The sequence below is a fragment of the Octopus bimaculoides genome, chromosome 5 (assembly GCF_046866305.1).
Source record: "Octopus bimaculoides isolate indiv1 chromosome 5, ASM4686630v1, whole genome shotgun sequence".
Taxonomy (NCBI): Eukaryota; Metazoa; Mollusca; class Cephalopoda; order Octopoda; family Octopodidae; genus Octopus; species Octopus bimaculoides.
In genome coordinates, this window is record NC_142932.1 from 75,639,174 (window position 1) to 75,658,695 (window position 19,522).

A 19,522-nucleotide genomic window follows, 5' to 3' on the forward strand; every position below is an offset into this window, starting at 1 on the left:
TAGTGTGCAATCCAAAATTCTAAATACTTTTTGTAGAGTATATAAAGAACATTGGGACTAGATGTATAGAGAGCAAAATAACAATAAATAGTCCAATATAATTCGTGGTTGTAGTTAGATGCCTTTAAAATTTGGAATGTGAATGCTGTGCTTCTAAGTGATGACAGACATTTGTATGCACATATATATATATATATATATATATATACATGTACATATATATGTATGTATAGTTGGGTGTGTGTATTTATATATATATGTATATGCCATTGGGAACAATTAAATCGAATAAGTTCCTACAGTATTGCTTATTAATTAATTGAAACAAAAAGAACTTTATTTTTCCTGCTCTCATCTGATCACACTCCAAGCCATGCAGCTGAATCTACAAACCAAGTAAGATGTCCAGCATTTGGCTGAATATTTTGAACAGGATATTTAAGTCTGTCACTTTCTGAACTAATGCTGTTTAAGATTTTATGTTTTTCTTTACCAGTTACAAAAAGAGCAATATTTTTAGACATATTAAGAAAGTCAACAGTAAGTGACATTCGTTTATCCCCTCTGTTGGCGGCATTAGTCAGAATCACTTTCCTTGGGGTTGTTAAGGTTAAGGATTTATCATGTGGAAATAAAGAAGCTACATGACCATCTTTTCCCAGCCCAAGTACAACATAGTCCAGCCCATTGATTACAGCATTAGATAGCTGTCTCTCATAAAGAATATCCCCTTCATCTTTATCAGTGCAGAGAGAGCCAGCTATTGATACTGGCATTGGGTGAAGGTTGACATAGGGAATGTTAATATGTTGTAGAAGTTCAGTAAACAATAAATTGAAATTAGATCTGTGACTGTTTAAAGGCTGACATCGCTCATCAACCAACCAGATGTGAGTGTTAACCCACAAGTGGAGGGGGTAAATTTCTCTTAATTTACGGAAAAGCAAAGCTGGTGTTTTACCACCAGAAAATCCAATGTGGAATGGCTTCTTCTCTTTAATCAATTTCATTGAGATTTCAATAATAGATGAAGTTAATTGCATGGCCAATGCACCAGTTGAGTTCACATAGAGGTTTCCACCAAGAAAGTGTTTTGGTAATTGAGCAAATACTGGTTTGTCTGAAGTTGGCTTCACATATTCTTGCTGTGAATGTTCACTCTCAACGAATGCTAATTGTTTATTGATAATTGTAAAATCCAAAGTATTGTTTCGTGTGTAAAGTTTGGGACGTTTTGCCAATACATTAAGACTAGTTTGCCAAATATCCCACATACTCATTAATTGACGGGTTCCAACAAAGTGAGCTTGTTTACCGTTTACTATATCTTGAACCACTTGTATATAAGCATCGGTAGTTTGACCAGGAACACCAGTTTGGTAGGTAGACATCTCAGAACCATAAGCAGGAGGCTGGGACCACATTTTAGGTACAACATCCTTAGGCCAGAGAGCTTTGTGAAGAGACCATGGTACAATAATGCAGGGCTCTTTCATAACACCATAGTTGATATGAAAAATGATTTGTTGAATCCTCTCACTATCAGTAGTTGGTGGAATTTTGAATACATTATTTTTGAAAATAATTCTAACATAAGTGGTCCTTTCATCCATTTGTTTACCAGCCACAAGGACAAATGGGACATCCTTCCATCGTGCAGATTCTATGTGAAGCAAGGCAGCTGCAAATGTTGGTGTCTTGGCTGATGAAGATTTATTGATACTTTCTTTCTCTGCTTCTTGCATATAGTCTTTATACTGACCGAAAAGAAGAGACTTGACTTTCATTGGTTGTACTTGTTCAAGGAGAGCAATTTTCTTTTCTTTTATTTCATCAATGCTGTCTACATTTCCATCAGCAGGAAGTTCCATTGAAACAAGTGTAAGTAACTCTGTGAGGTGATTTTGCATCATATCACGAAGTACACCTACGTTATTGTAAAACTTCGTTCTTCCTGAAAAAAATAAAATAAAATTAAATATATACAAGTTTAGAAATAGTGATGTATGATGAGAATTATTTTGTTTCCCTAAATACTTACCACTTACTGATGTGGTGTACCCAGCTGGGAGTAAATGTGGTGCATGCTCCTCACCCTGGCAAATTTTTAAAAAATTGGGTTTTTTTACATATGGAGAAGACCTGTCAAGCCAAGTGAAATCATAGTCATGGCTGATGCCAGGATCGTGTAACTGGCACCTATGTTGGTGGCACATAAAAGGCACCCTTCAAGCGTTGGGCAATATGCTGTGCTTGAGAAGACCCATCAAACCAGGTGAAATTGTAGTCATGGCTGATGCCATTGTCGTGTAACTGACACCTGTGCTGGTGGCACATAAAAAGTACCCTTCAAATGTTGGGTTCATGGAGGCAGTGACAAGTTATCGAGACCTTTGGCAATATACCGTGCTCGAGAAGACCTGTCAAACCAGGTGAAATCATACTTGTGGCTGATGCCAGTGTTATGTAACTGACACCCATGTCGGTGGCACATTTTAAAGCAACCACTACACTCTTGGAGTGGTTGGCATTAGGAAGGGCATCCAGCCATAGAAACTCTGCTAAATCAGACTGGAACCTGGTATAGCTCCCCAGTTTAGTCAAACTGATAATGATGATGAGCATGGATAACTATTTATTGCAAATTTTGTCAGTTTTCATTTGTCTCTAAATTGCCAAGCCACACATTAAACAATCTTAATTTTGGACTCATGGCTGTGTAGTTAAAAAGCTCGCTTTGCAACTACATGGTTCTGCTCCAGAGTGCAGCACCTGGGGCAAGTGCCTTCTGCTGTAACTTCAGGCCAAGCAGAGCGTTATTAGCAGACTTGAGAGATGGAAACTGAAAGTAACCTGTCATATGTGTGTGTGTGTGTGTGTGTATTAATCCCACCAACACCACTTGACAACCCGTGTTGGTGTCTTATGTCCCTGTAACTTAGTGGTTCAGCAAAAGAGAATGATAAGTATCAGGCTTAAAAAGTACTGGGGTCGATTCATTCAACTAAAATTCTTCAAGATGGTACCCCAGAAAGGCCACAATGAGTGAATCTAATCTAATCTATATATATATATATATATATATATATATATATATATATATATATATATATATATGTATGTATGTATGTATATAAATTGATGCATATCTCAACTCAAAGTTTGTTGAGACAGGTGTACTAGAACAGTTATTAGTGAAAACCACCATGAAGAGAGGTCAATGAATTGTTTAATTAACTGATGATAACAATAACAACAAGAACAACAATAATAATATTTTAAAAGGATTGACGTAACTCTTCACAAAGGTAAGCTGAGAAGACGAAGAGCGTGATGCAATTACAATAGATATTTTATTGGTTGAACGATATTTTGACAGTAAGCCTGTTTTTGTCAAGTTCAAAATAAAAAAGTGCTAAAAATTGAAAATTATAGGAATTCAGATCTAAAGTATGAATGAGAGCAACCAGCATCCACATGTTGGAATGACATAATCAGTCTTTAAGTTACAAATTTATAACTGATTAAAAGAAAAAGACAGAAAAAAAAGAGAAAAGAAAAATGAAAAGGAAAAAGAATAAGAATATTTTACCAAACAGTTTAGTGTAACCAATAATAATTAATAATAATAATAATAATAATAATAATAATAATAATGCCCTGATTCAGTACCAGGCACTAGCTCTCATAGCTTCTGATCTTTACTGATTGGAAGTGTTATCATGTACATGTTTTATTTTGTCTTGGTATAAAAGATGGGCTACCGCAAATATTCTGCTCAATACCACAGATTTGCTTGTCAGTTGTTTGACCTTGACCAGTTGAGCATGTCCCTTAGTGGCTGATGATATGTGCATCTCTGATCCCGAGCAGAAGTAGAGGGGAAGCATCATAGCCATGTGTTGAGAGGAATTCTCTGGGGTTTGAATAATTCACCTCTAGAAACATAGGTGTTTCATTCAACATTCTTAAGCAAACTTTATTCAGGGACATTTTGACCATGGCAGAATTTGAACTCAGAATGTAGCAATGGGTGAAATACTGCTAAGCATGACAATAGTAATATTAATAAACACATTAAGCAATCTTATTCCTGGAATAATTAATACAGTATTGTCATAGGTTATCACAAAGTATAGTTATCAATAGAAGCCACTATGAAATAAATTCAATGAATTGCTTGGTTAATTAACTGAACAATTAATTCCTCATAATAATAATAATAATAATAATAATAATAATAATAATAATAATAATAATGCCCTGATTCAGTACCAGGCACTAGCTCTCATAGCTTCTGATCTTTATTGATTGGAAGTGTTATCATGTACATACTTAGTCTTGGTGTAAAAGATGGGCTACAGCAAATATTCCAATCAGTACCACAGATTTACTTGTCATTGGCTTGACCATAACCAGTTGAGCATGTCCCTTAGTGGTTGACAATTTGTGCATCTCTAATCGCAGGCAGGTATAGTGGAGTAACATCATAGCCATGTGTTGAGAAGTATTCTTTGGAGTTTGAATAACTCACCCCTGGAAACATGGTTGTTTTGCTCATCATTCTTAAACAACCCTTATTCAGGGACCTTTTGAGCAGGATGGGCTACTCGACTGGAAGATAATTCTAGTTGGGTCCCCTACCTGCAAAGTCATGCATTGCTTATCTTGATACAAGATCACCATGTTGCACATATGATGTGATGTATGTGCCTGGTGTATCCTTATCAGATAGGTAGTCATATAGGGGTATATTGGGCTTCATATATTTGTACTCCAGTGTCACTTTGATGACATGCACTGCTCCCTCACCCAATAATACTGGTTTCAAATTTTGGCACAAGGCCAGTAATTTTACAGAAGAGTGGGTACATCAATTACATCGACCCCAGTGCTCAACTGGTACTTATTTTATTGATCCTGAAAGGATGAAAGGCAAAGTCAATCTCAGTGATATTTGCTCAGACTATGACACTGAAAGAAATGTCATTAAGTATTTGTCCAGTATGCTAATGATTCTCACCTTAATAATGGTTTAAAATTTGGCTCAAGCCCAGCAGTTTTGGGAGAGGGATAAGTTAATTACATTGATCCAAATGCTCAACAGGTACTTATTTTATTAACCCCAAAAGCATGGAAGGCAAAGTCACCCTTGGTAGCAATAATAAAAATAATTCTTTCTAATTTTGGCACATAGCTGCAGTTTTGAGGTGGGGGGGGGGCATATGTCGGTTATATTGACCACAGTAATTAACTAGTACTTCATTTTATTGATCCTGAAAGTTTGAAAGGCAAAGTTGGCCCTAGTGGAATTTGAACTCAAAATGTAAAGAGTTGTATTAAATACTGCAAAGTATTTCGCCTGATGTGCTAACAGTTCTATTAATTTGCAACAATAGCAATGATAATAATAATAATAATAATAATATTGATGATGATGATGATGATGATGATGATGATAATGGTGACCACGCCACCACCACTAAATACAAACACATGTCTATGAACATACATGCATCAAAAATTCAATTCTAAGAAAATGAAGGGGAAACAACTCACATTTTCTTACAGCAAGTTGTTGAACCATGGTGAGTTGGATAAGAGCATGACCAGTACAGTTACAGTTGGAATACACTCAATCACAAATCTCAGAGAACAAGGATGTGTCAGCCTTGCCCATATTGTCTTTTCTCAGATGTAGTGTATCTAGGATTATATTGTGTCCTACCTATTTTAAGACGGTTTAAGGGTGATTTGGCAGCTATTTCTAATAGGTAATGCAACTGCATAGAGACTTGTTCTTTCACTGTAGATCAAGTTTTCAAAATTGACTGAATAGCAATGAAATGAGACCAACAGGAAGAATGACATAGAGTTACAGAGAAAAGAACCTATTTTCATGAGATTCTTGGCTTATTAAATTAGTATCGTCTGTAAGCATCAATTAACATCATCTGTAAACATTAATTAATATCTTTTATGTCCAGTAATTTTTTTTTTAAACTGACTTCAGCTCAACTATTTCTGGTCAACACTTCATATATGGTCTAACTAGACCCTACTATTTCTCCTCATTTCAGAGCTGACTAACTTTATTGACTCATATATTTCAATTGGTACATGCATTCAGGCATCACACATCTTATTACATGCATCATTGGAACCAAATGTGACAGGTGCAGAGAAACAATAAACAATAAGAGCACAAGAAATGTATAACTGCTATGCTGATGATGTCTATTCATGCTCAGGAGTCACAGTGTAACTGCAAAGGAGAGAAAAGATGCCAGAAAACTGTCTGAAGCTGTTGAGAAAGCAAGCCATTACATCTGGCTGAGAGAAGATGAGTGATGCAGCAAGATTAAGTGTTTAGGATGATACAAACATCTGGCCCAGAGTTGCAACAAAGCTTGTGGTTTTGTGAGGGAGTTTTATTGGCCACATTGGTGGGTGGCCCTGGGTAACTTCGGTGTTGAATTGGAAGGGGCTGAAATACCTAAAGAGCTTCTTCATCATTTGATGAGACATCAACTCCAGCATTCAGACAAATAACAACAGTACCCTCAGCATATAAGTATTCATCCTCAATGATAAAAAAAAAAAACACCAAAAAGAAACCATACCATATATTCTGATTCTTTTAGAAAACTGAATAACTTTAATAGCCTTATTTAAATTAGTATTATTTGTTTGTTTTACTTACTTCATATCCTATTTGGTGATCAACAACATCCTTAGTTATAGGTTTCCAACAAACCAATAACTGCATCACTGTATGATGGTGAGAATGATAAAGGAGTATCTGTAACTCAGTGTTGAACAAACATCACAAAGAACTTCATTGAAAGAACATTGCTTTTCCAATTTTCTTACTTATGTCTACATCTTTTGCTAATATAGAGTGGCAAAATTTACCTTATATATATATATATATGAACAGACACATTATATAGATGATGAGCTTTCATACCATTCTTATCTATGAAATTCAGTTCACAAAATATTGGTCAGTCGGTGGCTATAATATAAATACAGTGCAATATGAATCAAACATGGAACTATGGGTTATAAAGTTAATTTCTTAACCACACAGCTATGCTCGAGTCCTTAAGAAAGTTGAAGAGAATTAGAAGAACACAATAGGAGAGAGCTCACAAGATAAAATAGTAATCTGCCAAGACTTACCTTTGACACCAATGTATTCTTTGCTGACAATTTCCACCCTTTCTACATGATGTCTGTTCAATAGAGGTTCCAACCAATTTTGGTTTTTAATCCTACAATACATACATACATATATTACATACATGCATACATATATACATCCATACCTTGATACTGTGTGGACTGGGATCCCAGGTGATAGGGCACTGACATTAAATAAAGTGTTGAACTCTTATAGTAGGCAAATTAATTGCCCCAGTGCCCTGAAGCTACAGGAATGGTTGTGCATATAAATGGATTGGCTGCTTGTTTCTCAAGGACTGGTCAAATGATAGAGATACCTCATAAAGGTCGAAAATTGATTAAGGTCATTCATCATTTTCTCAATCAACCCAGAAATAGTTAAACTTGCCATACTTCTGTCTATTGTGTAGGTTTGAAGATTATACAGGTGTGGCTGTGTCATAAGAAGCTTGCTTCCCAACCACATGGTTCTGGGTTCAGTTCCATTGTGTGGCAAGATTCTTCTACTACAACCTCAGGCTGACCAAAGCCTTGTGAGTGGATTTGGCAGATGGAAACTGAAAGAAGTTTGCCATATATATATATATATATATATATATATATATATATATATGTATATATATATATGTCTGTGTGTTTTTCCCCTACCACTGCTTGACAACTGGTATTGATATGTTTATATTCTAGTAACTTAGCTGCTAGACAAAAGTCACGAATAGAATAAATATCAGGCCTCAAAAAAAAAAAAAAGGTCCAGAAGTTCATTTGCTTGACTATAACACTTCAAGGTGGTGCCCCAGCACGGCTGCAGTCAAATGACTAAAATAGGTAGAAGATGAAAGGTATGTGTATGTATAGAGAAAGAAAGGGGTGTAAATGAATGGTCATGAGTAAAACTTTAAATCTGCTGAAATTATAAATTGCAAAAGGGATGAAAAAAAAGCAAGATATTTATAAAAATTTGTGATAGTCTGTGTTGTCAAAAAAATAAAGAAGATTAATAGTCAATGGAATTTTTAAAACAGCTGATAAAATTTTATAAGATATATATAAAAAAAAACAATTGATAAAATAAGATCAATTTGTATGCTTGGGAGTGGGGAGCTCTGAGTTCTGACTTTTTTGAAGAAATATAAGGTGTGTATTAAAAGGCTGTGAATGAAGTTCCTCAACTTCATTCACACACAAACTCACCTTACTTTATGAAAGGAAGACATAGCATAAAGTACCAAAATATGACCTCAGGACACTGAACTTTTTGGAGGAGATGACAAAGGACCTAGATATCTAGCACCTTGGTGTACTCCAGAAGACCTGTCCTGTTGAGGTCACCTCCCTTGATGAAGAGGAGTGGCCTGCAATAGTCCTGTGCCATGTAAAAAGCACTTGTGCCAGCACTGTGTAATATTGCTCTTGCTGAAGCTACATTAAAAACACCTGGCACACTGTGAAGTAGTTGGCATTAGGAAGGGCATCCAACTGTAGAAATCAAACTAAATCAGACTAAAACCTGATGCAGCTCTCTGGCTTGCCAGTTCCGGTCAAAATGTCTAACTCATGCCAGCATGGAAAGCAGACGTTTAGGGGTGTTGAAACAGTTTTATTAGTATAAAGACATTATAGAGCTGGCAGTGGAAGAGTGATAAGGAAAATACTATTGTCACTGGTATTTCATGTAATATGTTGTTATGGCATATCATGTTAGTGTGGGGAATAGGTGGTTCAGTAGCAGTAAAATTTGTGAATTTTCCACAACTGGAAGATAGAGATAACTGTGGAGGTTCAGGTTCTATGTAGTTAATGGTTCAGTAGAAATAGTTGAAGATTGAGAGTAATTAGAGGGGAAAATGTGGGCAGGAAGAAAGTAGTGGAAGAATAAATTTCAGTGAAAGAATATTGTATACAGTAATCCCTTGACTATCACAGGTATTATGTTCCAAAACCCCCCACAGTAGGTGAATATCTGTGAAGTAGAAACAGTACTGTACTGTATTTTTTAAAAATTATTTTTATAATTTGTACATATTCATTTTATTATAAATGCAAAACAACACCATGGAGGAATCAATGTAAGTTTAAGTAATAAGCTGCAATAGGTGAACTGCAATATGGCGAGGGATTACTGTATAGTGTTTAATATGGAATTTGTTTAGCAGATAGCCAGTTTCCATTATTCTTGACCATAACCTGGAATGTATGTGCTTGTGACCAATCCTAAACATTTAAAAGGCACTTTGCAGGATAGCATTAGGCAAACATTTTGTAAAGAGATAAAAGAACAACAGTTCAATGTCAAACTACTTCTTGATCCTGAAAGGAAATGGAAAGTAAGTGATACAGTCTTGACTATCTGAAGAATGTGGACCATTGATATGTGTGTGTATGTGTGTGTGTGTAACAGTATGTATTGGATTTTGCTGTTGAGTGACTTCTGGTTGTTTTTTTCTTATATGAAATGTAGTTGAGAAGTTTGATTTCCACTCACATGGTTTTGGGTTGTCCCACTACAAGGCACCATGAATGGATTTAAACCTAGGACATTATCATCATCATTTAATATCTGTCTTCCATTCTGGAATATTTTGACAGCATCCAATGGGTTGGAGGACTGTGTTATGCTTTAATGTCTGCTTTGGCATGGTTTCTATGGTTGGATGCCCTTCCTAATGCCAACACTTTATGTACCAAGTGCTTTTTCGTGGCATTAGCACTAGTAAGATTATTCTGTAGCTTGCATGACTAAGATCCCTTTCTACTCAGTAGGGCTATGATAGAGAAGGAAGCAACTTTATGCTAGAAAACAAGGGGTTGTTAAAGGAATGAGCCAGAACAGGTATCTTGCTGTAGAAGACCTACATAGTTATTCGCTTTGTACAAGTGTGGTTTATAGTAATCAGAGTGGAGTTGGCGAGATAAATAAACATAGATGCACAAATGTTTAAGTTCTTATTTAATTCAGCACACTATTATTCCTATCAGTTCAGCTCGGTATTATTTTACTAAAAATATCACCACTTACCTGAATGGTAGAATTTGTTTAACAACAGGCTTCTGCAAGTAATGGTCAACCCTGTAGATTTCTTCCTCTGAGTACCACTGTTCAAGAGACGAGGCTAAGGCTTCTGAAGTTTTACGATCGTTGCCAAAGGGTTTCTCCAGAACTAATCGTATCCAACTGTTAGCCACATGTGATCGACAGTGTTTGTGCAAAAGCTGAGCTGTTTTCACATATGTGGCTGGCGGAGTTGATAAATAAAAAATACGACCAGCAATGGGATTATCTGGGGAATGACTTTCTTCGTCAAGGGCCATTTGATGGGCTAAATTTTCATAATCTTCTTCGACTTTCAGCTGGACATACCTAACAACTGTTATAAATCGTCTCTTATGACTTTCACATTGCATATTGTAACAAGTAACAGAACGGTCAATTATTTTCATGAGAGTGTCTTCGCCAAAAGTTCTATTTGCTCTCGCACCCCCAAAGAACAGAAAATAGGGACCTTTATTTTCGATTCCGTTTCTATAGGTTTCAAACATGCTATGCCATAGGTATTTCTTAGCTAGATCTCCGGTAGCACCAACCAAAACAACACTGATAAACTGATTGGTAGACACGGCTTGAAGGATGCATAAAAAGAATATTACAGCCAGAAAGTTCTGGCAAGAATTCATATTAAGTAACATTTCTTGAAGACCTAAATGATATCCTCTGTACAAAAAAACATCAATATTAAAAACAAACCACTTCGTTGAAGGATTGGATTTTGAAATTAATACAGTGAACACACCACTTTAACAATATAATATTGTTTTTCAAGGATACAGTGTATTATACAATGGGCAGAACCGGTGAGAGAGAAATCTTTAGATGGAAATGATATCAAATAAGATGATAGTTTCATTGATTTTTTCCTCATAAATAATTTAGAGGTAAAATTGGGAGCATTTCATAAAATAGACATTAAAAAAAAAAAAAACTAATGCGTTCGGTTAATGCCTTCGTCTTTTCAACATCACGTTTGTTTGTTCCATATATATTTACAAGTATGCATGCGTGTATGTATGTGTGTAAATGACTTTAATACACAGCGGATAAGTTTTATAACAAATTACTTGATAGACATCGTCCATCTAGCAGACTGCAAAAAGTCTTTACTGTGAAATTTACAATGTCAACAATAACATACACCGGTGTTTCCTTCAGTGGCGTATGCTCTCCACATGTTATGCATATACAATAATATATAAGCTTAGGGGAAAAACATGAAATTGAAATAAAATAAAAATTCACTTTGTGTATAGTAAACTATCGAAATATTTAATTCTCGGTAAAAAATAATCCCAATTAGTTCAGTGAATCCGGTCCGGTGTAAAGCAGTGATTTTCCAATTTGTTTCTCTCTTTTAATTAGGGCTTGGGTTTTGAATAATTTTTATAATAATCATTTTTGCCGTGAGTTTTCGTGTTTCAGTTATAATAAAAACAAGAGGGGTCTTCAATATCCTGCCCTCCAATGTAAAATTTTATTCTTTCCTTTGTTTACATATTGTGATATGCAGCAATTTTATAGCCAAAAATAAATGAAATGGATATTGCAAAAATAAAAGAGCAGCAACTTATCTAATGTCCCCTGTTTCTATAGACATGTGTAAAGGAAATATATATACGTCAGCTGTCGTTATAATCATACTGTCTGCTCCACTGGAAGTATTCAGCAGCAAATATACCTCCACACACTTTTATCACACAATGTATAAAATATATATGTAATATATAATATAATATAACTTCATACATTTTCATACTGATATGTAATTCTACACACACTCAAAACATATATCTATACATGCCTGTGATTTTTATAACCATAATCTAAAACTATAGTCTATTTTACTTAAAATGTGTAACTTAACCCTACCACTTTTCAAAGGGACAAAAATAGAATTTTCACATTTATTAAAACATTATGGCTAGCATCAAATTAATAAGTAGTGCCATTCTTTCTGATTTTATGTTTTATTTCTTGAATATTTTCAGTATTATTGAATATTTTCAACAACGTAAAAGTAAAATATACCAAGTATAACATCTTTAACTGTTGAGCCTTGTCGCCAAGCATATTTACTGCTCTCCTATAATTTCAAACAGTTACTTCCGTTTTGTAATCCAGCATGTTTAATAATTTAGCGTTAGGTATTGAAAAAGCTAAATTACTTTTAGATGATCCAGCGTCACTATGTATACAAGAAGACAGCGAAGAAGAAATAGCTATTCCGCCTGCTTTTATTGGAAAGTTGAACGAAGGTATTCGATTTCGTTTGAATACTGAAATCAACACATTTTCTCATCGGTATGTATTCAGAAATCGAGCACATGTATTTTGTCGATTTCTTCCTATTCTGTTGAAGCAGTTTTAAGTCTTATGTACTCCACATCATTTTTAATTATTAGACACGAAGCTGTTCGAGATTATAAGTACCTTGTTTTATGACTTGTTTCTGATTATTAGTTTTTTTTTTCATCACAGAGATCTGATGGGGTTTTAACACTAGGCGAATCGTGATGAAGTAAATTTGTAAACAAAGATCTTCCTTCCGTGACTGTCACGTCTTTTATTGAAACGTACTACGCCGAGGACTACATTCTGACGTTTATTTCTTTTTCTCCAGGTCAGTCTTGATAGGGTAGACCAATGAGTTAAGGTGTTCCAGTCGTGACTGTCACATCTTTTAGCCAAACAGTGAATCAAAGGTTACGTTATCCAACTTGATAGAGCAAACCCATAATCAAAGTTATTCTAACCGTGACCATCACAGCCTCTATTCAGATTCAGACATAGAGTATCAGAGACTACAAGATCTAGTATTGTTATTGATGTTTGACCCTAGGTTATCACTGTTCCAGTAAGCCTGTGATCAAAGGTAATCAAGTCTTGATCATCTTGTCTTTAAAACGTAGTGTATTTGGAATGAGAGGACAATATTATAAACATGTTTCTGCATTAGTTGGCATCATTGGCACAGCAGTTATCTATTTCGCGTGCTCTTAATGTTTGGTTTCTGTGACACCTGCCACGTACACATGTGTCGTCTACATTTTCCGTTAATCTGCCTGTAATCAGTAAAATTCTTGTGTTTACACCGGATACACTATAAGGAATTTCGGCACTGTCATGCTATTAGCTGTCAGAAGTGAAAGTGCTCACTGCTAGTGAAGTATCTGTCTGTCTGCCTGCCTGCCTGTTGCTGGCCTGTCGATTCTTTGGCTACTGACAGCTAATACCATGACTGGCCGGAGCGAGCTATATGTCTGTCTGTCTGTCTCTCTCTCTATCTATCTATTACTCGAAAGTTCGCGCGTCCGCGCTAGCTAGTCGTGAGTAGAAAACACAAATTTAATATAAAAACATATTTCCTGAAATTGCAAATTATTTAAAATATAAAAATATAATTTTCAACAGAGAGAATTTATCAAAATAGAAAACAAATGAAGTTTGAAGTTTAAAAATAATAGGATCGACCACTCGCGACTAGCTAGCGCGGACGCGAGTACCCTTATACTCTGTGTTGTGTTTTCAAACGCATGGATATAGGTGTCAAATTTGTTCCAATAACTTTCGAGTAATAGATAGATAGATAGAGAGAGAGAGAGAGACAGACAGACATATAGCTCGCTCCGGCCAGTCATGGTATTAGCTGTCAGTAGCCAAAGAATCGACAGGCCAGCAACAGGCAGGCAGACAGACAGATACTTCACTAGCAGTGAACACTTTCACTTCTGACAGCTAATAGCATGATAGTGCCGGAATTTCTACTTATTTTCTTCATATCGAACATAGTCGTTTCCCTGATAGTAGCAGGGTTCTGTCTTCTCTTGTATTTACTAAGAATTTGGCTTTTGCTAAATTTCTTTTATTCAACTTCAGATACAAGGTTGACCAAAAGTCACTCGACATCATCATCATCGTTTAACGTCCGCTTTCCATGCTAGCATGGGTTGGACGATTTGACTGAGGACTGGTGAAACCGGATGGCAACACCAGGCTCCAGTCTAATTTGGCAGAGTTTCTACAGCTGGATGCCCTTCCTAACGCCAACCACTCAGAGAGTGTATAAATCAAAATTCCATAAATACTATCTGTAATTCTGTATTGACTCGAATGGAAAACCGTGTCGCTCAAGGACTTCAGTTTGAATAATTTTCATCATATTTCATATTTAGATGCTTTTATTAAATTCATTCATTTGTTAAACATAAATAAATCTTAGAATTAAATGGTATTGAGTTACTGTCAGGTGACTTTTGGCCAACCTGTATATCTAGATTGTTAGCATATGGAAATTTCTGTGGATAACTGGTCTTAAACTCTTCTTGAATTGTTTTGAGGAACAAAAGGAGACTGAGGACTATTTTCTGGTTCACCCCTACCTTCACACTAGATTCATCACCAGACCTATCACTAACACTTACCTTGCTAACCGCACCTCTGTACATTAGCTTGTTAGCTTTCGCAAGCCATTTATCTACTGCAAGCTTCTTTAGTAACCATCAGATCATAGAGCAGGGTACCTATTAAAGTTATTCTCTTGGTAAACAAGAGCCAGATCATCATCATCATCGTTTAACGTCCGCTTTCCATGCTAGCATGGGTTGGACGATTTGACTGAAGACTGGTGAACCAGATGGCTACACCAGGCTCCAATCTGATTTGGCAGAGTTTCTACAGCTGGATGCCCTTCCTAACGCCAACCACTCCGAGAGTGTAGTGGGTGCTTTTATGTGCCACTGGCACGAAGGCCAGTCAGGAGGTACTGGCAACGGCCACGCTCGAAATGGTGTATTTTACGTGCCACCTGGACAGGAGCCAGTCCAGCGGTACTAGCAACGAACTCGCTCGAATGTCTTTTCACGTGCCACTGACACAAGTGCCAGGAAGGCGACGTTGGTAACGGTCATGCTCAAATGGTGCTATTTACGTGCCACCGGCACGAAAGCCAGACAGCTGGTGCTCTGGCAATGATCACGCTCGGACGGTGCTCTTAGTGATTTACTGGTACAGGTGCCATCACGATTTCGCTACATATCTAACATGTTTCAGATATTTGACTGTAGGGCACCACCTTGAAGAATTTTAGTTGAGCTAATCAACCCCAGTACTTATCTTCTTTTTAAGCCTGGTACTTATGGTATCATTCTCTTTTGCTGAGCTACTAAGTTACAAGGATGTAAACACACCAACACCAGTTGTCAAGCAGTGGTGGGGGACAATGACACACACATACACATATAACAGGCTTCTTTCAGTTTCTGTCAACCAAACCCACTCACAAGGCTATAGTAGAAGGCACTTGCCCAAGGTGCCACACAGTGGGAGTGAGCCCAGAACAATGTGGTTGGGAGGCAAACTGCTTATTACACAGCCATACCTGCACTTATATGGAAATTTCAACAAAAACTGATTTGAAAATGAAAAAGAAATATCTAATATTAGTGTTATTATTATTACTATTATTATTGCTAACTTGTAAGAGGATGGATCTGACTGTGTAGGATGGATCTGACTGTTAGTCAAGCTCATCATGTAGATTGTCTCACCATCTTCAGCGAGGCAGGCAGTGTTCCTCTGTCTGGTGGCTATGGTGAAAGTGGTTATGTGGTAGCAGACACTTTCCTCTTCAGTGAAGCCCTCATCAACTTAAATTCCACTTCATTAAGAAAAATGAGGATGGAGAGCAAAGTGCATTTGCCTCAGTAAATTTGTTAAAAGGTGAATGACACAAAAATGGTTTGAGTGAATTGAATTACTCTAAGCATGTGCCTGTAGATTGAGGGAGGGATTGTGTCCTTAGAAGCGTGAGTGATCTTGGATTTGTGGGGTTCTTTGATTGGCCCTACTTAGGACTGCATCATCCAGGTATTCATATATTTTGTATCATCATCATCATTTAACGTCCGCTTTCCATGCTAGCATGGGTTGGACAATTTGACTGAGGACTGGTGAACCTGATGGCTACACCAGGCTCCAATCTGATTTGGCAGAGTTTCTACAGCTGAATGCCCTTCCTAATGCCAACCACTCCGAGAATGTAGTGGGTGCTTTTATGTGCCACCAGCACAAAGGCCAGTCAGGAGGTACTGGCAACGGCCACACTCAAAATGGTGTATTTTACGTGCCACCTGCACAGGAGCCAGTCCAGCGGCACTGGCAACGATCTCGCTCGAATGTCTTTACACGTGCCAGGAAGGCTACGCTGGGCACAGGTGCCATCACGATTTCGCTTTGTATATAATATATAATTTTTATCTAAGTTTCCCGTACAGTATTTTTATGTAAACCTCTCAACAAACTGTAAACTGTCCTAATGTCCTCTTCATTGCATACTTCCATGGTAATGGTAGAATTGATGGAGTGTTGGAGAATTGTGGTATTTGTTCTAGCTCTTTATGTTCTGAGTTCAAATCCTACCGAGGTCAAATTTACCTTTCATCCTTTTGGTGTCAGTAAAATAAGATTGGTAGCAGTTAAGCACTGGGGTTGATGTAATCAACTAGCTCCATGCCTCCACATTTCAGGCCTTGTGCTTATAGTAGAAAGAATTAATATTCTCTTAATCCTTTAGCATTCAGATTACTCTATCAAATATAATGCTTATTTATTCATATTGTTTTGAATTAATCATGCATTATTTCATAGCTTTGAGATTGCTATGATGTAATTGTTTATTTTTATGACATTGTAGGGTAGGTGTGAAAGGCTAGATCTGGTCGTTTTGAACATAAAATGGGTAGATTATTTGAGCTGAATATGGCCAGTTTAAATGTTAAAGGGTTTTAGTTACCTAGGATGTTTTCTTGAGGTTTGTTAACAAGTCTTCTCAAATCTCTATTATTATTATTATTTCATATATGCACTACAGATTAAACTGTTGGAAAAAAAAAGAACCTCCTAACATAAGGCTACAACATGTAACCTTAGATGCTTAGAACCTTCCTAAGTATTCTATCTGTCCCTAATAACACTGTTTTCTAGAGCTGCCCTAAACTAAGTTTTATGCCTATTTCATCTCCATCTGTTCAAATCTTTAAGGGATTGTTCCTAGTGCACCTATAACTACGGGAATATATTTTACCTGCACTTTCCATAACCTCTGTAACTCAATGGCAAGGTCCTGGTACTTTGCTGTATCTCTCATATTGACTTTCTCATCATCATTATTATTATTATAATAATTATACTAATATCTCAATTTAATTTTAATATTTGATTTTTTCAGTTTGAATGGAGTAATTTTGGCTTATAAAGACCTGAAATTGCTTAGTTCTGAAGGAAGAATACAAGGAGATCGACCTTTTATTTATTTTAAGATGAAAATTAGTTACATTCTGTTCCAGCCAAAAATTGGAAGTACTTTAACGGGTGTCATCAAAGAGATTTATGCCAGCCACGTAGTGTGTGTTGTGCATGAACTATTCAATGCTACTGTGATTAAATCTAGTGATGACGCTACGTGGAACATTAATGCATTTAGAGTTAGTAATTTGATAGAGTTCACAGTTACGGATTTACACTCAACTCCTAAATTATTCTCCATGAAAGGTAAACTAATTAGAAGGATTGAAACAAACTCTCTTGTAAAACAAGATAAAAAGGCAAAGAAAAGACATAGGGATGTAGAATCTGAAGATGTATGTCCTGACAGTGAGAAGTTAAAAATCGAAAACCATGAAATAAATGGCCACACACTTGATGTTATCAATGACAGCAGGTAAGATAGTAATTTTATTTGCTTATGAATTTTGTCATATGAATGTGAATGTGTGTTTAATCCTTTTGTTTCCAAATTTTATTGAAATGCGCTACCTTTGTTTCAGTTAATTTTGAAAGCAATGAAAACTTCAGTAAAATAACTTTGTCATGGTGAGCTGGCAGAATCATTAGTACATCAGGCAAAATGCTTAGTGGCATTTCTGGTCTTGTACCCACATTCAAAATAATTAAGCTGGTGTTTGGAACATAAATTAACTTGAAGTTTTGGTAGAAGGTTTTAATTTGATTCATTTTCAAATTGGAAGTTTGTATCTTAGGACCAAGAGTAGTCTCAGACAGGAGAGGAGTTAGAACTTGATGAAATCTCCAATATGGTTTAAATGCTCAAGTCTGATATCCAAGTGGCATTAGAATGTAAGAAGTTAAGGACTGAAACACTTGTATGAGTTGGGTGTTTCTTCTCTGAAGACCTACTCTTGTGAGTTTCTTACCAATCTATTGTCATCATTTTCTAATATGGCATTGGTTAGAGGAGTTACTACACAGCATGTTACTGCTTGTCTTCAGTCATGTTTCATCTAACTGCGAAGTCCAATATCCAGAGATCTGACTTCACGTCTTCTACAGGTAAATTGACAAACCACATGTACCGCTCCTTGTTCATTCATGTTACATCTGCATACCAAGGCAGTCATTTCTTCCTGCATACATTAACTGATGCCATTAATTTGCAGCCCCTCTCTCAGCTCACTTGTACACCTCTCAAGTAGGCTGACATTATAATGTATCTGTCCTATCAGATGACAGCCATTATATTATTTAGTCATACAATCAGAATTTCCATGATCACAAATGAAGTGAACAGATAAACTTTAATTCCTGATGTGTACATCACAGGATTATTTGACAAATATCTTATTTCTGTAGTTCTTATAAAACAGAATTATCAAATAATAATTATTGAAAGCTATAATTTAGATCTCTTTAAATTTTCAGCAACTAATTTTAGATTTGTTATTTTTATTTTATTTTTCAGTTCTCCTGTGAAGAAAAAAAAGAAGAAAAAGAAAAAAGTGGATGAAGATAACTGATTTGATCTTTCATTGATTTGAAAACCGCTTCAACACCAAACAAATTGTTTATTGTGGTGAACACGTCAAACAGCCTTTCAACATTCACATTGATACTACAGACCCACATCACATTAAAAAACTGATATCACTTCATCTTTAGGAAGAAAATAAATTTTATATTTTCTAAATATTTAGTCATTGTAGTCATTAAGAAATAAGAAGTACCTTTGCATACGAGGAGGTACTGAAAAGTTCCTGGCTTTGGGTAAAGGAAAATACAGGAGGATCAATTAATTATGATTTTATTCAATTGGCACGTGAAAAGTCATTCGAGCGAGGTTGCTGCCAGTGCCGCTGGACTGGCTCCTGTGCAGGTGGCACGTAATATACACCATTTTGAGCGTGGCCGTCGCCAGTACCGCCTGACTGGCCTTCATACTGGTGGCACATAAAAGCACCCACTACACTCTCGGAGTGTTTGGCGTTAGGA

The 19,522-nt window shown here is 36.3% G+C and overlaps 2 protein-coding genes across 2 annotated transcripts; one reads left to right on the forward strand and one right to left on the reverse strand.

Annotated features, from left to right (window-relative positions):
* Window positions 1-304: 304 nt before the first annotated feature.
* On the reverse strand, window positions 305-11,904 carry LOC106867532 (GDH/6PGL endoplasmic bifunctional protein). Its single transcript, XM_014912429.3, has 3 exons — window positions 10,208-11,904; window positions 7,186-7,277; window positions 305-1,954 (listed from the first exon to the last, which is right to left on the reverse strand). Exons 1-3 carry the CDS (start codon window positions 10,873-10,875, stop codon window positions 360-362), a joined length of 2,355 nt encoding a protein of 784 aa, XP_014767915.1. The 5' UTR covers window positions 10,876-11,904; the 3' UTR covers window positions 305-359.
* Window positions 11,905-12,362: 458 nt separating this feature from the next.
* On the forward strand, window positions 12,363-19,220 carry LOC106867536 (DNA-directed RNA polymerase I subunit RPA43). The gene is made up of 3 exons (XM_014912434.3): window positions 12,363-12,541; window positions 17,466-17,957; window positions 18,996-19,220. Exons 1-3 carry the CDS (start codon window positions 12,363-12,365, stop codon window positions 19,048-19,050), a joined length of 726 nt encoding a protein of 241 aa, XP_014767920.1. The 3' UTR covers window positions 19,051-19,220.
* The last annotated feature ends 302 nt before the right edge of the window (window positions 19,221-19,522 follow it).

Coding starts and splice junctions, on each gene's coding strand:
- LOC106867532 (XM_014912429.3), bottom strand. CDS start 10,875: ATGTTACTTAATATGAATTCTTGCCAGAACTTTCTGGCTGTAATATTC. Junction 7,278..10,207: donor AAACAAATTCTACCATTCAG/GTAAGTGGTGAT, acceptor TATGTATTGTAG/GATTAAAAACCAAAATTGGT. Junction 1,955..7,185: donor AGAATACATTGGTGTCAAAG/GTAAGTCTTGGC, acceptor TATTTTTTTCAG/GAAGAACGAAGTTTTACAAT.
- LOC106867536 (XM_014912434.3), top strand. CDS start 12,363: ATGTTTAATAATTTAGCGTTAGGTATTGAAAAAGCTAAATTACTTTTA. Junction 12,542..17,465: donor ATCAACACATTTTCTCATCG/GTATGTATTCAG, acceptor TGATTTTTTCAG/TTTGAATGGAGTAATTTTGG. Junction 17,958..18,995: donor GATGTTATCAATGACAGCAG/GTAAGATAGTAA, acceptor TTTATTTTTCAG/TTCTCCTGTGAAGAAAAAAA.